The following is a 13,620-nucleotide window of genomic DNA, read 5'->3' on the forward strand; positions in this document are numbered from 1 at the left end:
GTGGTTTTAGTGTCATTGTGTGGAGTGCGGGGAGGTGTGTCGAAGAAGTCTGGCTGGGAGAGCTGGCGTTGGATCGGCTAAGGGAACCTGGTCTGCTGTGTCCGGTGGGCCCAAGGACCACGGCCCTGCCTGGAGTTGCACCCGAAGAGGAAACACCGAGGGCGGTCTGACAGGACGCATAGGCGGGGCAGGCTAAGCTAACTGCTAGCCCATATAGACCGGCCGCTCCGACAGTCATCCTGGCTGGCATTCGTTCTCTTGGACAATGATTTTTTTTACAAGTTTTGAGTATGTGTTCTTTTAGTTGTTGGATTTGTGTTTTTGTCTTTGTGTTGCACTGCTGTGGGCTGGGGGAAACAATATGTCATTTCATTTCATGTACTTGGGTACATGAAATGAAATGACAAATAAAGTGTTCCTGATTCCTGATCTTGGGACGTTTGATTGAAAGAGAACTTAATTTAATTGTAATTATAACTATTCTAATTATCTGTTAACCCCCCTCTCCACTTTGTCCGTTTCTATCTGCAGATGTCTCTTGTTTATCTAAGACTCACTCTGTAATGAGTGTTTTGTCAGAGTGATTGTTATTTGGGGTGCTCTAACAGCGCTCTCCCTCACGCTTCTTGGTGCATGGAGCGCTGTTTTCTCTCCTACTCCGCTCTATGCTGGACCTTTACAGTGCGTAACCAGATGTGGAAAGAGCAGCAAAATATTGCGTTCTTAGCGCTTCAGTAGTACCCAGGAGCAGCAATATATTCTGCTCGTTAGCCTGCGATATAATTGGAATGAGCTGGAACCTCTGCGCCGATTCATTTTGGAAGAGAAACCGCCAATAGGGAAACCCACTTCTGTTTACCAGTGATGTCATTGGTCAGCCAACCAATTGTGTAACTTCAGTGATGTTATTAGTCACCTGATCCAGCGGTCCAATCATGTAACTTGTTCACTCAGTCACTCGAAAAATGATCATTCTAACAGGGTTGCTCAGCAATATTCGTATGAATACATTCGCGCCAACCTGGTCCAGCCAAAACAGTGTAGTGTACTTTTGTCACTCTGCCATGTTGTCACCTATGTTGACTTTTCAGACTCAGGTTGGCATTTAAAGTCATTTTTCACCCTTAAGTTGCTTACATCCAAACATTTTTCAAATTGTTTGTTTTTTCATCATCGCTGGTTTAATTTCATAGTTTTTGCTAAACCACGCTGTTTGCACGATACTGTATGTCATCAGTGTCAGTCATTGTCACATCTGCTGTCGACTAGATAGATAGATAGATTGATAGATAGAGACTTTATTGTCCCCATGGGGAAATTTGACTTGGACTCTACAAAGCAAGATCCATCAACACATATGGGCACACAACACCAGCAAACAGAAGACAAGAGAGTACACATATAAGGGGGGGGGGGACAGCAACATCGAAACATGGCTCGTTGCATTAATGGTTTTGCTCCTGTTTACTTGGTGATGCTACCAAAATGTCACATGAAGACCGCATTTTTGGTGCACAACCAAGCTTTCACTCTTGACTAAAACAAATCAAACCAAACTCTCAGGGTAAACGGTCCTGGATCCAAAAGAAAACCTCACCAATTGTCCCAAGCACCCAATCAGTCTTGAAAAATGGTGAGAATGGATGATTCTGTAATGCTAACAGGAAAAAAAACAGTTATTAGTAGTCTCACTGACAGCTTAGCAGTACCCTCTGTGGCTGGGGTGCATATTCAGGAAGTAATTTTATAGTCTCTGAATTAGAGAGCCGTGTCAAAGTTCCTGCAATCTGGAACAAATTGCTTACCCACCTCCCAATTTAGTGAACACCAAAGTTGTTTCAGCAGTAGTTTACCACTATCTAACATGACTGCAAACATGTTTAAGTGCTTGTTTGTTTCTGGTGGGATGGGGCTTTGAAAGGAATCCAATGGGGATGTGCTTCACTGGTCTTTAACTGTAAGGATAGCATCTCATTAGCACTGGCTATGCTTGTATGTATGTTGCTGTGTTTGTGTGTATGTATGATGTACTCGGTCCTGTCTATATGACCACTGTCTTAAATTTCCCATTGTAGGATGTATGAGTGCCACTAGTATTACCAGTGCTGCTGCTACTACAACTACCATCACTATTTATAAGGAGGTTCTGGTGGTACCTATAGCACCCATCACATAACCAACAACCTTTCTGACATAGAGAACCATATAGCTATAGGATTACACCAGAGAAGCACCGAATGTTTTAAGTTATTTTAGGCGAGTTTAGACTCATTTTATATGATGATCTGATGTCATTAATATGATTAGCTGAGATGTGTATTGTAAGTGCTGCATGGAATCAGTCTTGTAGGCTCCTATGCAGTATTTGACATGGGAAGTGGATTCTGAGTGGTACAGTTAACCAATCATGGGGGTGAAAAAAAAAGTGAAATTCTTTATATGCTGCCATAATGTGTTTAAAAACGTAATTTTTGAGGGGGATTTCCCCCCCCTTTTCTCCCCAATTGTATCCGGCCAATTATCCCACTCTTCCGAGCTGTCCCGGTCACTGATCCACCCGCTCTGCCAATCCGGGGAGGGCTGCAGACCACCACATGCCTCCTCCGATACATGTGGAGTCGCCAGCCACTTCTTTTCACGTGACACTGAGGAGTTTCGCCAAGGGGACGTGGGGCCGTGCCTATAGTCCCCGGGTCCTATAGGACCCTTTCGGGAAAAAAAGGGTCCCATATTCTCCGTTTTCCCCTAAAAAGGTCCTATAATCCCGGTTGCAATAGACACCAGGGAACATAGAACCCTCTTTTGGAAAAAGGGTCCTATATTCCCCGCTGTTTCCAGGGGAACATAGGACCTTTTTCCAAATAAAGGGTCCTATATTCCCCGCTATTGCCAATTGAGGAACAAACCGGGGAATTTAGAACCCTTTTTGCAAATTATTTCCTTAACGGGTCCAAAATAATAAAACTGGGGTCATGGCTGAGTTGTAGGCTACGACAATCTATTCCTCCACTGATCAAATTAGGCTGTATTACCATTGTTGGCTGTTGTATATCGCAGGCCACCTTGAGTGCGTATCCAAATTCGGCCTAGAGGAGGCTGTAATTTGCTTTATTGTTATTTCTTACCAATATTTACTGCAGTAGACCTAGTTAGTTGGCTCTCCGGCTCAGCATGGACAGTCGGCAATCAATGCAAGTTTGTCTTGCAGTAGGCCCGCCTACCAGTATAACCTAGCCATTTCCACCTTCGCTCAAAGTTCAATTTACACAGCACTGGACACTTCAGCCACTTTCTTGTTACTTTGCAGTTCGTTTTCCATATTAAATCACTTGGCAGACTTTCTTTCAAAAAGACTTTAATGATGAACTTTTTAGGCAGAGAACTTAGACCAGGACTTGGAATTTAGGACCAGCACAAAGTATCCATCAACGGGGGCCGCCTACTTTACACAATAGGCTAATTGCCTAATAATAATAATAATATGTGCTTCTCAAAAAACTAAAGGCTTGTGGAGGTGCTAAACCAAAAACATGAATCAAAGACGAACATCAAAGGATGTAAGGTAACACTCACCAAATGGTAAAAAAATAACAGAGGCAGCCCTCTATTTCACCATTTTATTGTTTGGCATCAGTCATTAAGGTTTCTGAAGAAGACCACAAGGCCAAGTTAATGACTGATGCCAAACAATGAAATGCTAAAATAGAGAATTGTGTCTTTTTTTTTCATTTGATGAGTGCTACCTTACATCCTTTGATGTTCTTCTTTAATAATAATAATAATAATAATAATAGTAATAATATCAATAATAATAATAAATAATAATAATAATAATAATAACAACAGCCTAATAATAATAATAATAATAATAATAATAGCCTAATTATAAAAGAGGCCTGATAACAAATAACAATTACAGGCATAATACTATCAATAGTAACACTGATAATAGGCTATTAATAACAAAATGCTTCTAGTAAAAGCTTGGCTGAAAAAGGGTTGGTCTATGGCAGAAGCCCCCCAGAAAAGGCATGGTCTAAAACAAAAATCTCCAAGGCCTAACTAGCCTAACGTTAAGGCTTTTTTCTTCTTCAAAAAAGCAAAATGAGTAGACCTAGTCCATTAGGCTACTCAACAAAGAAGGGCTAAAACCCTGGATTTGACGTTGCCGATGCTGCGGGACCCTTTGCGCATTATAGATCCTTCTGATTGGGACTGTTGGCTCCCTCGCAACTTCTGCAATCACCCCCTGTCGGAATTCTGCACGGTGCACCATTTCTCCGTCAGGGGATGCACGTGTTCCCCAACATCGTGCACAATAATGTTAGCATCCACGTCCTCCACTTCAAATCTATTTGTGATCAGTGGCACTCTACAGTTCCACCTCCAGCACCTCCATCTAATGGTGTCTTGATTGGTGCGGTGCTTCTGATATCTGAAGTTCTCATGTACCAACACTTTGCCCCCTCGATCACCATCCATAACTATCGCCATTGTTTGTCTTCTTGTAGGCTAGTAAGCACATGACAGTGAATCCACGAGTTATCACCGATAACAACCGATTGTTGCAAATTGTTGCAAGTTGGCGGGCGGTTTAGACATTGGTGAATTTTGATCATGTGGTTTAGAACGCCAGGAAACTTGCGTGCAGATGACCACACATCCACGACAAGTTTTAAATATTTCCAAACTCGAAATCATGTGTGCATTTGGCTATTCATAAATTATTTTTCGAGCAATATGTGTTTTGTGATTCAGCTTTAGCGTTGTTGATTAGCCTTTCATTCATATTTTGTCAAAAAGGCGTATTCATTAGCCTAGGCCTATGTCCCGTTATTTCTGTAGCATACAGCATCTTAGAATCTTAAGAGACCAGGCAGATATTGTTATTATTTTATTGTTATTACCATGCTATATTAGCCCACTTTATAATTATAAATATTTCAATTATCCAATTTTTAGCATTTCTAATATAAGGCTATATTGTTATTATTATTATTATTATTATCATCATCATCATCATCAGGCTATTATCATTATTATTATTATTATGTTATTATTATTATTATTATTATCATTACAATTATGATGCTTAAAGGGCCTTACTGAGCAGATGGTTTCTATCTAATATCTGTCAGATGCTTTTCCCAATAAGCTGGTGTGGTTATGATGGGAACGACGGCTTTCTAGCGAACATAGAAGAAGTGGGTCGGAATTGGCCTATTGTCGGTATCAGCCAGCTTACGCAGGAGTCTATCCCTGGTACAATGCACTAGACCTCTGGGAGATGGACTGCTGAGGACGGAACACAACACCTATCCTCAGCTCCCGGCACTTCTCGCACAATGTGCTACTCATACACTGAGTTGGCGGCACCCAGGATCGAACTCACGACCTTGCGATCCATAGGCGAGAGCTCTACCAACTGAGCTATGCCCGGGTACAATTGACTAAGGAGCACAGGCTTACTATATTACATTCAGACACAGACGAGCCAGCTCACCTACTCGGCGAGGCACATTTTCCTCGATAAGTGACACATTTTATCAGAGAACTACCGGGGACGGGTTATGCGCCCAAATATAGGCTATAGCCTAATAAATTGAAATTGGTTTAGTGTCGAAAGTTTCCACATACTTTAGCCAACCTGGACTTTGTGAATTCGTTTTTGTGATATAAAAATAGAAATCGTATGATTCATTGTCTTCTTAATAATCTGCCCTAAATAATGCATTATTGAAAATGCACTTTTTGCGCCAAACAGCGTCAAACCTGCTGACCGGGGAACATAGGACCTTTCTTTATAAATAGGGTCCTATGTTCCCCGGGTGCCCTAGGGGAACATAGGACCCTTTTTATAAAGAAAGGTCCTATGTTCCCCTGCACATACAAAACGGGGAACATAGGACCCTTTTGGGGAAAAGTGGGGAATATAGGGCCCTCTGTATACAAAAAGGTCCGATATTCCCCGGTCTCATACAAAGCGGGGAACATAGGACCCGGGGACTATAGGACCCGGGGACTATAGGGAGGACCCCGGGGACGTAGCGCGTGGGAGGATCACGCTATTCCCCCCAGTTTCCCCTCCCCCCAAACAGGCACCCCGACCGACCAGAGGAGGTGCTAGTGCAGCGATCAGGACACACACCCACATCCGGCTCCGGCTCCCCATCCGCAGACATGGCCAGTTGTGCCTGTAGAGAGGCTCGGCCAAGCCGGAGGTAACTCGGGGATTCGATCCGGCGATCCCCGTGTTGGTAGGCAACAGAATAGACCACTACAGTACCCGGACGCTCACTAAAAACATAATGTGATACGCAACTGCTGCATGATGTCTGAATGTAAATATCCTGAAAGACCATGCAAGCACCCAGAGTGCATGACAGTCGACTAAGATGGCGGTAAACACTGGTGTCACGGGCGCTCATACAGATCAGGGGCTGAAACTGAGATCCCACCACCAGGATTCTGTCCCCTCGTAAGATGAGTGGTGTCTATATCTAACTGGTTCTTATTTATCTCCACTGGGTCTACTTAAAAGATAGTTAGCTTGAGCCTATTTACTGCTACAAATACACTGCGTCTGCGTTCTACAAACAAAGGGGCAAGCTCAATTTAAACATCAGCAGTCGGTTAAACTGTATAACGGTCTGTCAATCCATCTATCCAAATGAGTTTTCCGAGGTGCATGTGGCAAGGTGTGTGCTTGTGTGTGTGTCTGAATGTGTGTGTCTTGCATTTGTGTGTGTATTTGTGTGCGTGTGTCCATGTTAGTGTGTGTGAGACATAAAGCGAGGCTGGCTCCTCCGACCGTTGCCTGGGAAAAAAAAAAGAAAAAAAAAGCTGGGGCTCATTATCCTGATGAAATTTGCACAGATGTGTGAGCTGCCGACAGAGTCTGCAGTGACACAAACAGCCAGCTCTGTCCCCTTGAGCCAGTCAGGTGATGAAAACCGGAGAGGCACGGGGGCTGAGAAACGATGGCCATTAAGCAAAAAGAGAGAGAGAGAGCAAGAGAGAGGGAGAGAGAGAGAGGTGACGGAGGTTGGAACGGTGTGTGATTGTGTGTGTGTGTGATTGTGTGATTGTGTGTGTGTGTGTGTGTGTGTGTGTGTGTGTATGGGGGTGATCAGGCTTGCATGTCTCTCGAGCGCGGGAGAGATCATTACATAAAGTAACGATTTCAAAACCCCCTTTTTAAAATTCAAAACGAAAATGAGAATGCGTATGCGCGCGTGTAAGTGCGTGCGTGCGCGCCGCGTCTTCTCACGAGGCGCTAATCTGGCCGTATCCAGATGATGAGCGGACTGCCACTTAACGGGGAGGAGATCCACTTTGATCACACGCTCCCCCCCGGGGCGAACCTATCGCGCAGCCTATTGCACTGCCTCATTTGCATATGCGGGGTTTATGGGTAGGCTGAGATCTAGTCTGAAGGTTCTAAACTGCGGCAACGCTACGCTCTCTCCTGCTGGAAAGATCTTCGCCGCCCGGGGCAGGGAGAAGAAAGAGTGGCAGCAGTCGCCAGAAGGCTGGAGATGTGAGCTTGTGACTGGAAAGTCGCCATTTTGAAAATCCATGCCGGGCTGGGGGAAAAAAATCCATGAAACGCTGTAGCGTCGCTCGGCAAACCCCCGGCTTAAGTGCTGTTGAGCAAATCGATCGGCGCCCAGCCGCTTGCGTGGAAGATGTTCAGTAAATGTGCTTGTGTTGGGACAATCGCCAGGGTGTCAAAATTGTGGAACCGAAAACCGAATACGTGCACAAGTGCGCTGCAAACTTTCCCCTGGGTGAATAAAGAACACTCAAAAGCGCAAAGGAAAGTTAGATTCTGTGCGCTGTTAAACTTCTACCTCAATAACAACAGCAGGTGTGAGGCGTCCTTCTTATCCCCTTTGCCTGCTTGCGCTGCGCAACTGTCGCGCTATACTCTTGATCCTTATAAGCGAGCCCACGACTGAAAGCAACCAGTGAAGTCAGCGCCCGCTTTTGGAGTAAACACAAATAAATAAATAAATATAAGGGCACAAACTTGTGCGTGTAACAGAACTATTGTGCTTGCATAAACAATGCTAAGCAACCACTTAAAGGAGAGTGGTCTACTTTGTGAGCTCCACTGGGAATCCACATTCTCCAACGCCGGCTGTTAAAACTAGGGGGACCGAAGCGGCATCGTACTACCAACAGCAGTGCACCGCATCAGTCGAACTCACGCCCAATAGCTGCACCTACACCTAAACTCTTGTGAGCGCCGGAGACTTTGGTACACAGTCAGGGAAGGAGAGGAGAGGAGCGTAGCCCACGCCTCCCTAACGGGGATAGTTTACACAGGCGGAGCGCCATTATGTCGGAGGCCGTCAATCGTTCATCTTTAAACCGCTTTCTGCTACTCGCAGCTGTAATGTCTGCAGGAGTCCCGCGGTTTTTCTCCGCTTTCTTGGAAGTTGACTACTGCTGCGCGGTTTGCTCCATCCCCCCCAGGAGAAATGTTAAGGTGAAGGTGTATTTCACCCACATTTCGGCGGCTTCTTTTGGGTTCTCCTGCGTAGCCTTTCATAAGGAGGTGACGGCAGCCGAAAGATAAACACACCACCACCGTAGCAGTTATATCAATTAAAAAAAAGTGAAACACAATGAAATAGACAAGAGGGAATACTGGAACATAGGTTAGTCAAATTGAAGTGGTGTATGGATAAGGAGCAGAGGAAGAAAGAGAGGTAGATGAGGAGGATGGAGAGGGAAGAGGTAAAGGAGGGTCTCTTTGGTGTGCACAAAAATCACTTTCTGTGCACCGGCAACAATCCACGCACAAATAATTCCTCTAACTTTTTTTCCCTTTTTTTCCGAGCCCGTCTTTAAATGGCATTACATATGTAGCGGTGACATGAAAAATTAATATGCCAGAGTCTTGGAAAATGTCAAGGGTAATGATCTCCGCCGCAGCTTACCTCCTTAGCTTTCTGTTTGAGCCGAGCCTGCTCTGGGTCCTCGAGCCTGGAGCGACTCTGCGGAGTTGAGGGAGGGGGGGGGGAGAAAAACCACAGGTTAACAGCTGGTTTAAGGACTACCACACCCCACCCTACCCCGCACCACACACACACACACACAAACGCACACACACACATCTCCCACCATACACACACACACACACACCTCATCTGTTGCGGCCACTGCAAAAATAGTGCAAAATGGGAACAGGATACAGGGGTGTCAAGGACATCGTATTTGACTTCAGAGAAGAGCCACAGAGCACCCCCCGGGGGGCAGTGGCCTTTAAACCCGCTCCAAATCCAGCCCTAAATAAGCTGCTGGAGGGGGACTCTAATCAAAAGAGGTTATTAAAAATTCCGTACGAGCCAGCACACAGACACACACAGACACACACACAGACATACACACACACACATACACATACACACACACACACACACACACACACACACACACACACACACACACGGCTAGGGCAAAGGATGTTGCTGAGTCTCAGTAACAGTGGCTGTGCACTATTGTTGCTCTGTGTGTGTGTGTGTGTGTGTGTGTGTCTGTCTGTGTCTGTCTGTCTGTCTGTCTGTCTGTCTATCTGTCTGTCCCTGGCGTAACAACACAGCACTTCTATTTTAATCGGGAGCTGAGATCTGGGTGAATGTACTTGTCCCTGGGAATCCTTCACCACACAGCCAAATGAAAGGCTGAGCACTGCAGGCAGAGCTGGCAGTTAATCATACCACATGCTAACTGGATACAGCTATTTCACACAATTGAAAATAATCTTCTTTTTTTTCCTTTTTTGGTTGGCGTTATCGTTCAAATCGAGTCAGTACCTAGTAACGCCCTTTAAAGAAATGATGTCTTCCTTAATGTCCAATAAAGCACCGGGCTCCCTGGTGGTTTACCGTCTCTCCCTCTCTCTGTATGTGAAATGTCATCATTGCTCATGCAACACACGGGACGCCCGGACTGTTAAAGATAACACACACAAAAAGTCTCCTGCAGCTGTTTCCTTGTTGTTTCCCTCAGCCTGAGCAACGAGAAGACAGACATCAAGAGAAGAGCCAGCGTACATGTCAGATCGGTACTTCGACTCATATAGCGTAGTGCTCGCCCTGAAAGGAAACACTCTGTATTAATATCTCCAGTCTTTGCTTTAGCCCGTCCCCCCCACCCCCCACCCCAAATTAAAAAAAAAAAAGTTAAAGCACTCTGAACGAGCGCTTAAACCTGGCGGTTCCTCGGACTTCCCACTCCTGCTTCTGCCTTTGCATCCACCCCCTCACCTCCTCTCATCTCCTCTCCTCTCCATCTCGCCGACACAGAGCCGCTCCTCCTGCCCTCCTCCCCGCTAATTGGCTTTAAATATATCAGGCGGTTCACGTACTGGTCGGTATCTCAACTAAGACTAATGCTTTTGCCCTCCAGTCGGCCAGAGCATCCCTCCAGACTTGAGTCATATTTTAAATGGATGTTGTGGTGGTGGTGGTGGTGGTAGTGGAGTGGAATGGGGGGAGGGGAGGGGATGGGTGGTGCAAGGATTATTTTCATAGTTTCTTATTCACGAGGTCAAATTAGCTGGCACTCCGGCAGGAGTGAAGTGCAGGGGTGTGTGTGTGTGTCTGTGTGTGTGCGTGCGTGTGTGTATGTGTGTGGGTGTGGGTGGGTGGGTGGGTGGGTGAGGGGGCTACAGATGGACTGTTTACAGAGGGCAGTGGCGCCACTGGCATGCTTTACATCTCTTTTGTCAGCTGCCCTGGTTTCCACCCTTACTGGAGAGAACAGGAGGGAGGGGACACGTGTGGGGCTGGACAATAACCAGCTGTGTTTGCGGGTGGTGCGGTGTGTACGATTTGGGGGTGGTGGGAGGAGGGAGGAGGGCGGCGTCATGCTGTACTTTGGTTGGCAAACACACATTTTTCAGACATTATTTACCTTACAGTCGCGGAGAGTGTAAATTCTTAGATCAGCAGAGCTGCACACAGCCTACACTTAAGTGAACGAGGGTCAAACCCACGGTGCCCTGAAAACAGGCGCAGCACATTAACCTATGATCTCCGAACGACTGACAAATGGGAAGGAAGGTAATTGGGAGAAAAGGGAGAGAGGTTATTTATAGGTTGTGAGGTAAGAGTGTTTTATGAAATCTAGTTTCACTTAGTAAAGCTCTGGTTTGAAACCCCCTCCCCCAAAACCAAAAAAGCCTGTTAAGAGAAGAGTGTAAAGGGGCGTCCAGGTGACATGGCGGTCTATTCCGTTGCCTACCAACACAAGGATCGCTGGTTCGAATCCCCTTGTTACCTCCGGCTTGGTCGGGTGTCCCTACAGACATAATTGGCCGTCTCTGTAGGTGGGAAGCCGGATGTGGGTATGTGTCCTGGTCGCAGCACTAGCGCTTCCTCTGGTCAGTAGGAGCGCCGGTTTGGGGGGGAGGGGGAATGGTGGGAATAGCGTGATCCTTCCACACTCTACGTCCCCCTGGAAAAACTCCTCACTGTCAGGTGAAAAGAAGCGGCTGGCGACTCCACATGTATCGGAGGAGGCATGTGGTAGTCTGCAGCCCTCCCCGGATTGGCAGAGGGGGCGGAGCAACGACTGGGACGGCTCGGAAGAGTGGGGTGATTGGCCAAGTACATCCAATCCATCCGTCCATTATCCAAACCGCTTATCCTGCTCTCTGGGTCGCGGCAGTGCTGGAGCTTATCCCAGCAGACATTGGGCAGCAGGCGGGGAGACACCCTGGACAGGCCGCCAGACCATCACAGGGCCCACACACACACACACACACACACACACACACACACACACACACACACACACACACACACACACACATTCACACCTAGGGACCTTTTTCTTTTAGAACGGCCGATTCACCTGACCTACATGTCTTTGGACTGTGGGAGGAAAGCGGAGCACCCGGAGGAAACCCACACAGACACGGGGAGAACATGCAAACTCCATACAGAGGACGACCCGGGACGACCCCAAGGTTGGACTACGCCGGGGCTCGAACCCAGGACCTTCTTCCTGTGAGGCGACCGCGCTAACCACTGCGTCCCCCCAAAAACCAAAAAAAGCGTGTAAAGAGAAGAGAGTAAAATAAACAAACAAACAAACAAATAAATAAAATTACAGGGTTCAACCAAGCAACGCAGTGAAGTGGCCTAAAACAACCCTCACCGCTCCTCCGTTTTTTTTTTAACGACGGAGTCGAGAGAGCCGTTTACGGCCTGGGACATGCGTTTTTTCCACAACCACATCAAACAAATAAAGCGAGGTGGTGTTTAAGGGCCTAGCCGAGCAAGTCCGGAGTTCTCCAAACATAAAGGAGATTCTAAGAAAAAGGGGAAAGAACAAAAAAAAAAACAACACCGACAGGGGGGCGGGTCATGAGGTTTGTGCGGTCGAGTCTTCTTCAGCTGCAGGATTTCTAATCATGCTGCATGGCAGGGCCGGATCGTAATAATGCAATTAAGATGGCGAGGTGTGCCGCAATGACGATTTTTACTGTGGGACATTGGCTCCATTCAAAATTAATTAAATTAACCCTGCTTTGTGTTAATGTTTCCCCCGCAGGGCATTTTCATTCGAAAAAGATTCCTTTCTTTTTTAGGAGGGCGGTGATGTGTCCAAATTTTGGGACCTTTTTTTCATGCTGTGTTAAATAAACGGCATGCTTGTCTTGTGATCTGTTCTGCGTGCACGTACAGTAGAAGTGTAAAGCAGAATTTTTTTTTTTTAACTCTCCCCAGTTGTACCCAGCCAATTACCCCACCCTTCCAAGCCATCCCGGTCGCTGCTCCACCCTCTCTGCTGATCCGGGGAGGGCCGCAGACTACCACATGCCTCCTCCGATGCATTTGGAGTCGCCAGCTGCTTCTTTTCACCTGACAGTGAGGAGTTTCGCCAGGGGGACGTAGCACATGGGAGGATCACGCTATTCCCCCCAGTTACAGGTGCCCCGACCGACCAGAGGAGGCGCTAGTGCAGCAACCAGGACACATCCGGCTTCTCATCCACAGACATGGCCAATTGTGCCTGTAGGGATGCCCAACCAAGCCAGATGTAGCACGGGGATCCCGTGTTGGTAGGCAACGGAATAGACCACCACGCCACCCGGACGCCTGTAAAGCAGAGTTTCTGACATTCTGCTCAAGTCCTTAGCTGCCAAAGTGACAAACACTTTTAGACAAGATGATTACCTTCAGGTAATGAGCCACCGCAGTTGGAACTGAACCCCACAGGACTGTTTCTTTTTTTGTGTAAAAAAAATAAATCAAACCAAAACTCAGTTCAACTCTCCCCCACTGGTCTCTCTTCTACCCTGTACTTTTTCAACCCTTCTGTGTCATCGGCGGTGTCAAGAGTCGCGATTGGCCAGTGACAGAGAGGGATGCGGAGGGCGAGGGAAGTGCGTGGGGCTGCATGGTGATCCTTCCCCTTCTCTGTGTCCAGAGAGAGAGCCCGGACATTACAGCCCCGGGGCCAGGAGCCTGGGAGGACACAGGGAGGTCACTCCATCCACTGGTGTCACACTCCAATTCATCGATCAGAGACTGCACAGGAGCTACACACACACACACACACACACACACACACACACACACACACACACACACACATACA

At 46.8% G+C, this 13,620-nt stretch overlaps 1 protein-coding gene across 1 annotated transcript in view; it reads right to left on the minus strand.

The window, feature by feature from the left end:
• The window catches only part of LOC130112072 (transcription initiation factor TFIID subunit 4-like), a 151,167-nt gene that overhangs the window by 71,004 nt on the left and 66,543 nt on the right, over positions 1-13,620 (minus strand). Inside the window, exon 13 of the mRNA XM_056279372.1 lies at positions 8,949-9,005. Coding sequence (XP_056135347.1) covers positions 8,949-9,005 — 57 coding nt within the window. The remainder of the gene's footprint in view (positions 1-8,948; positions 9,006-13,620) is intronic.

The sequence above is a fragment of the Lampris incognitus genome, chromosome 4 (genome assembly GCF_029633865.1).
Source record: "Lampris incognitus isolate fLamInc1 chromosome 4, fLamInc1.hap2, whole genome shotgun sequence".
NCBI classification, from domain to species: domain Eukaryota; kingdom Metazoa; phylum Chordata; class Actinopteri; order Lampriformes; family Lampridae; genus Lampris; species Lampris incognitus.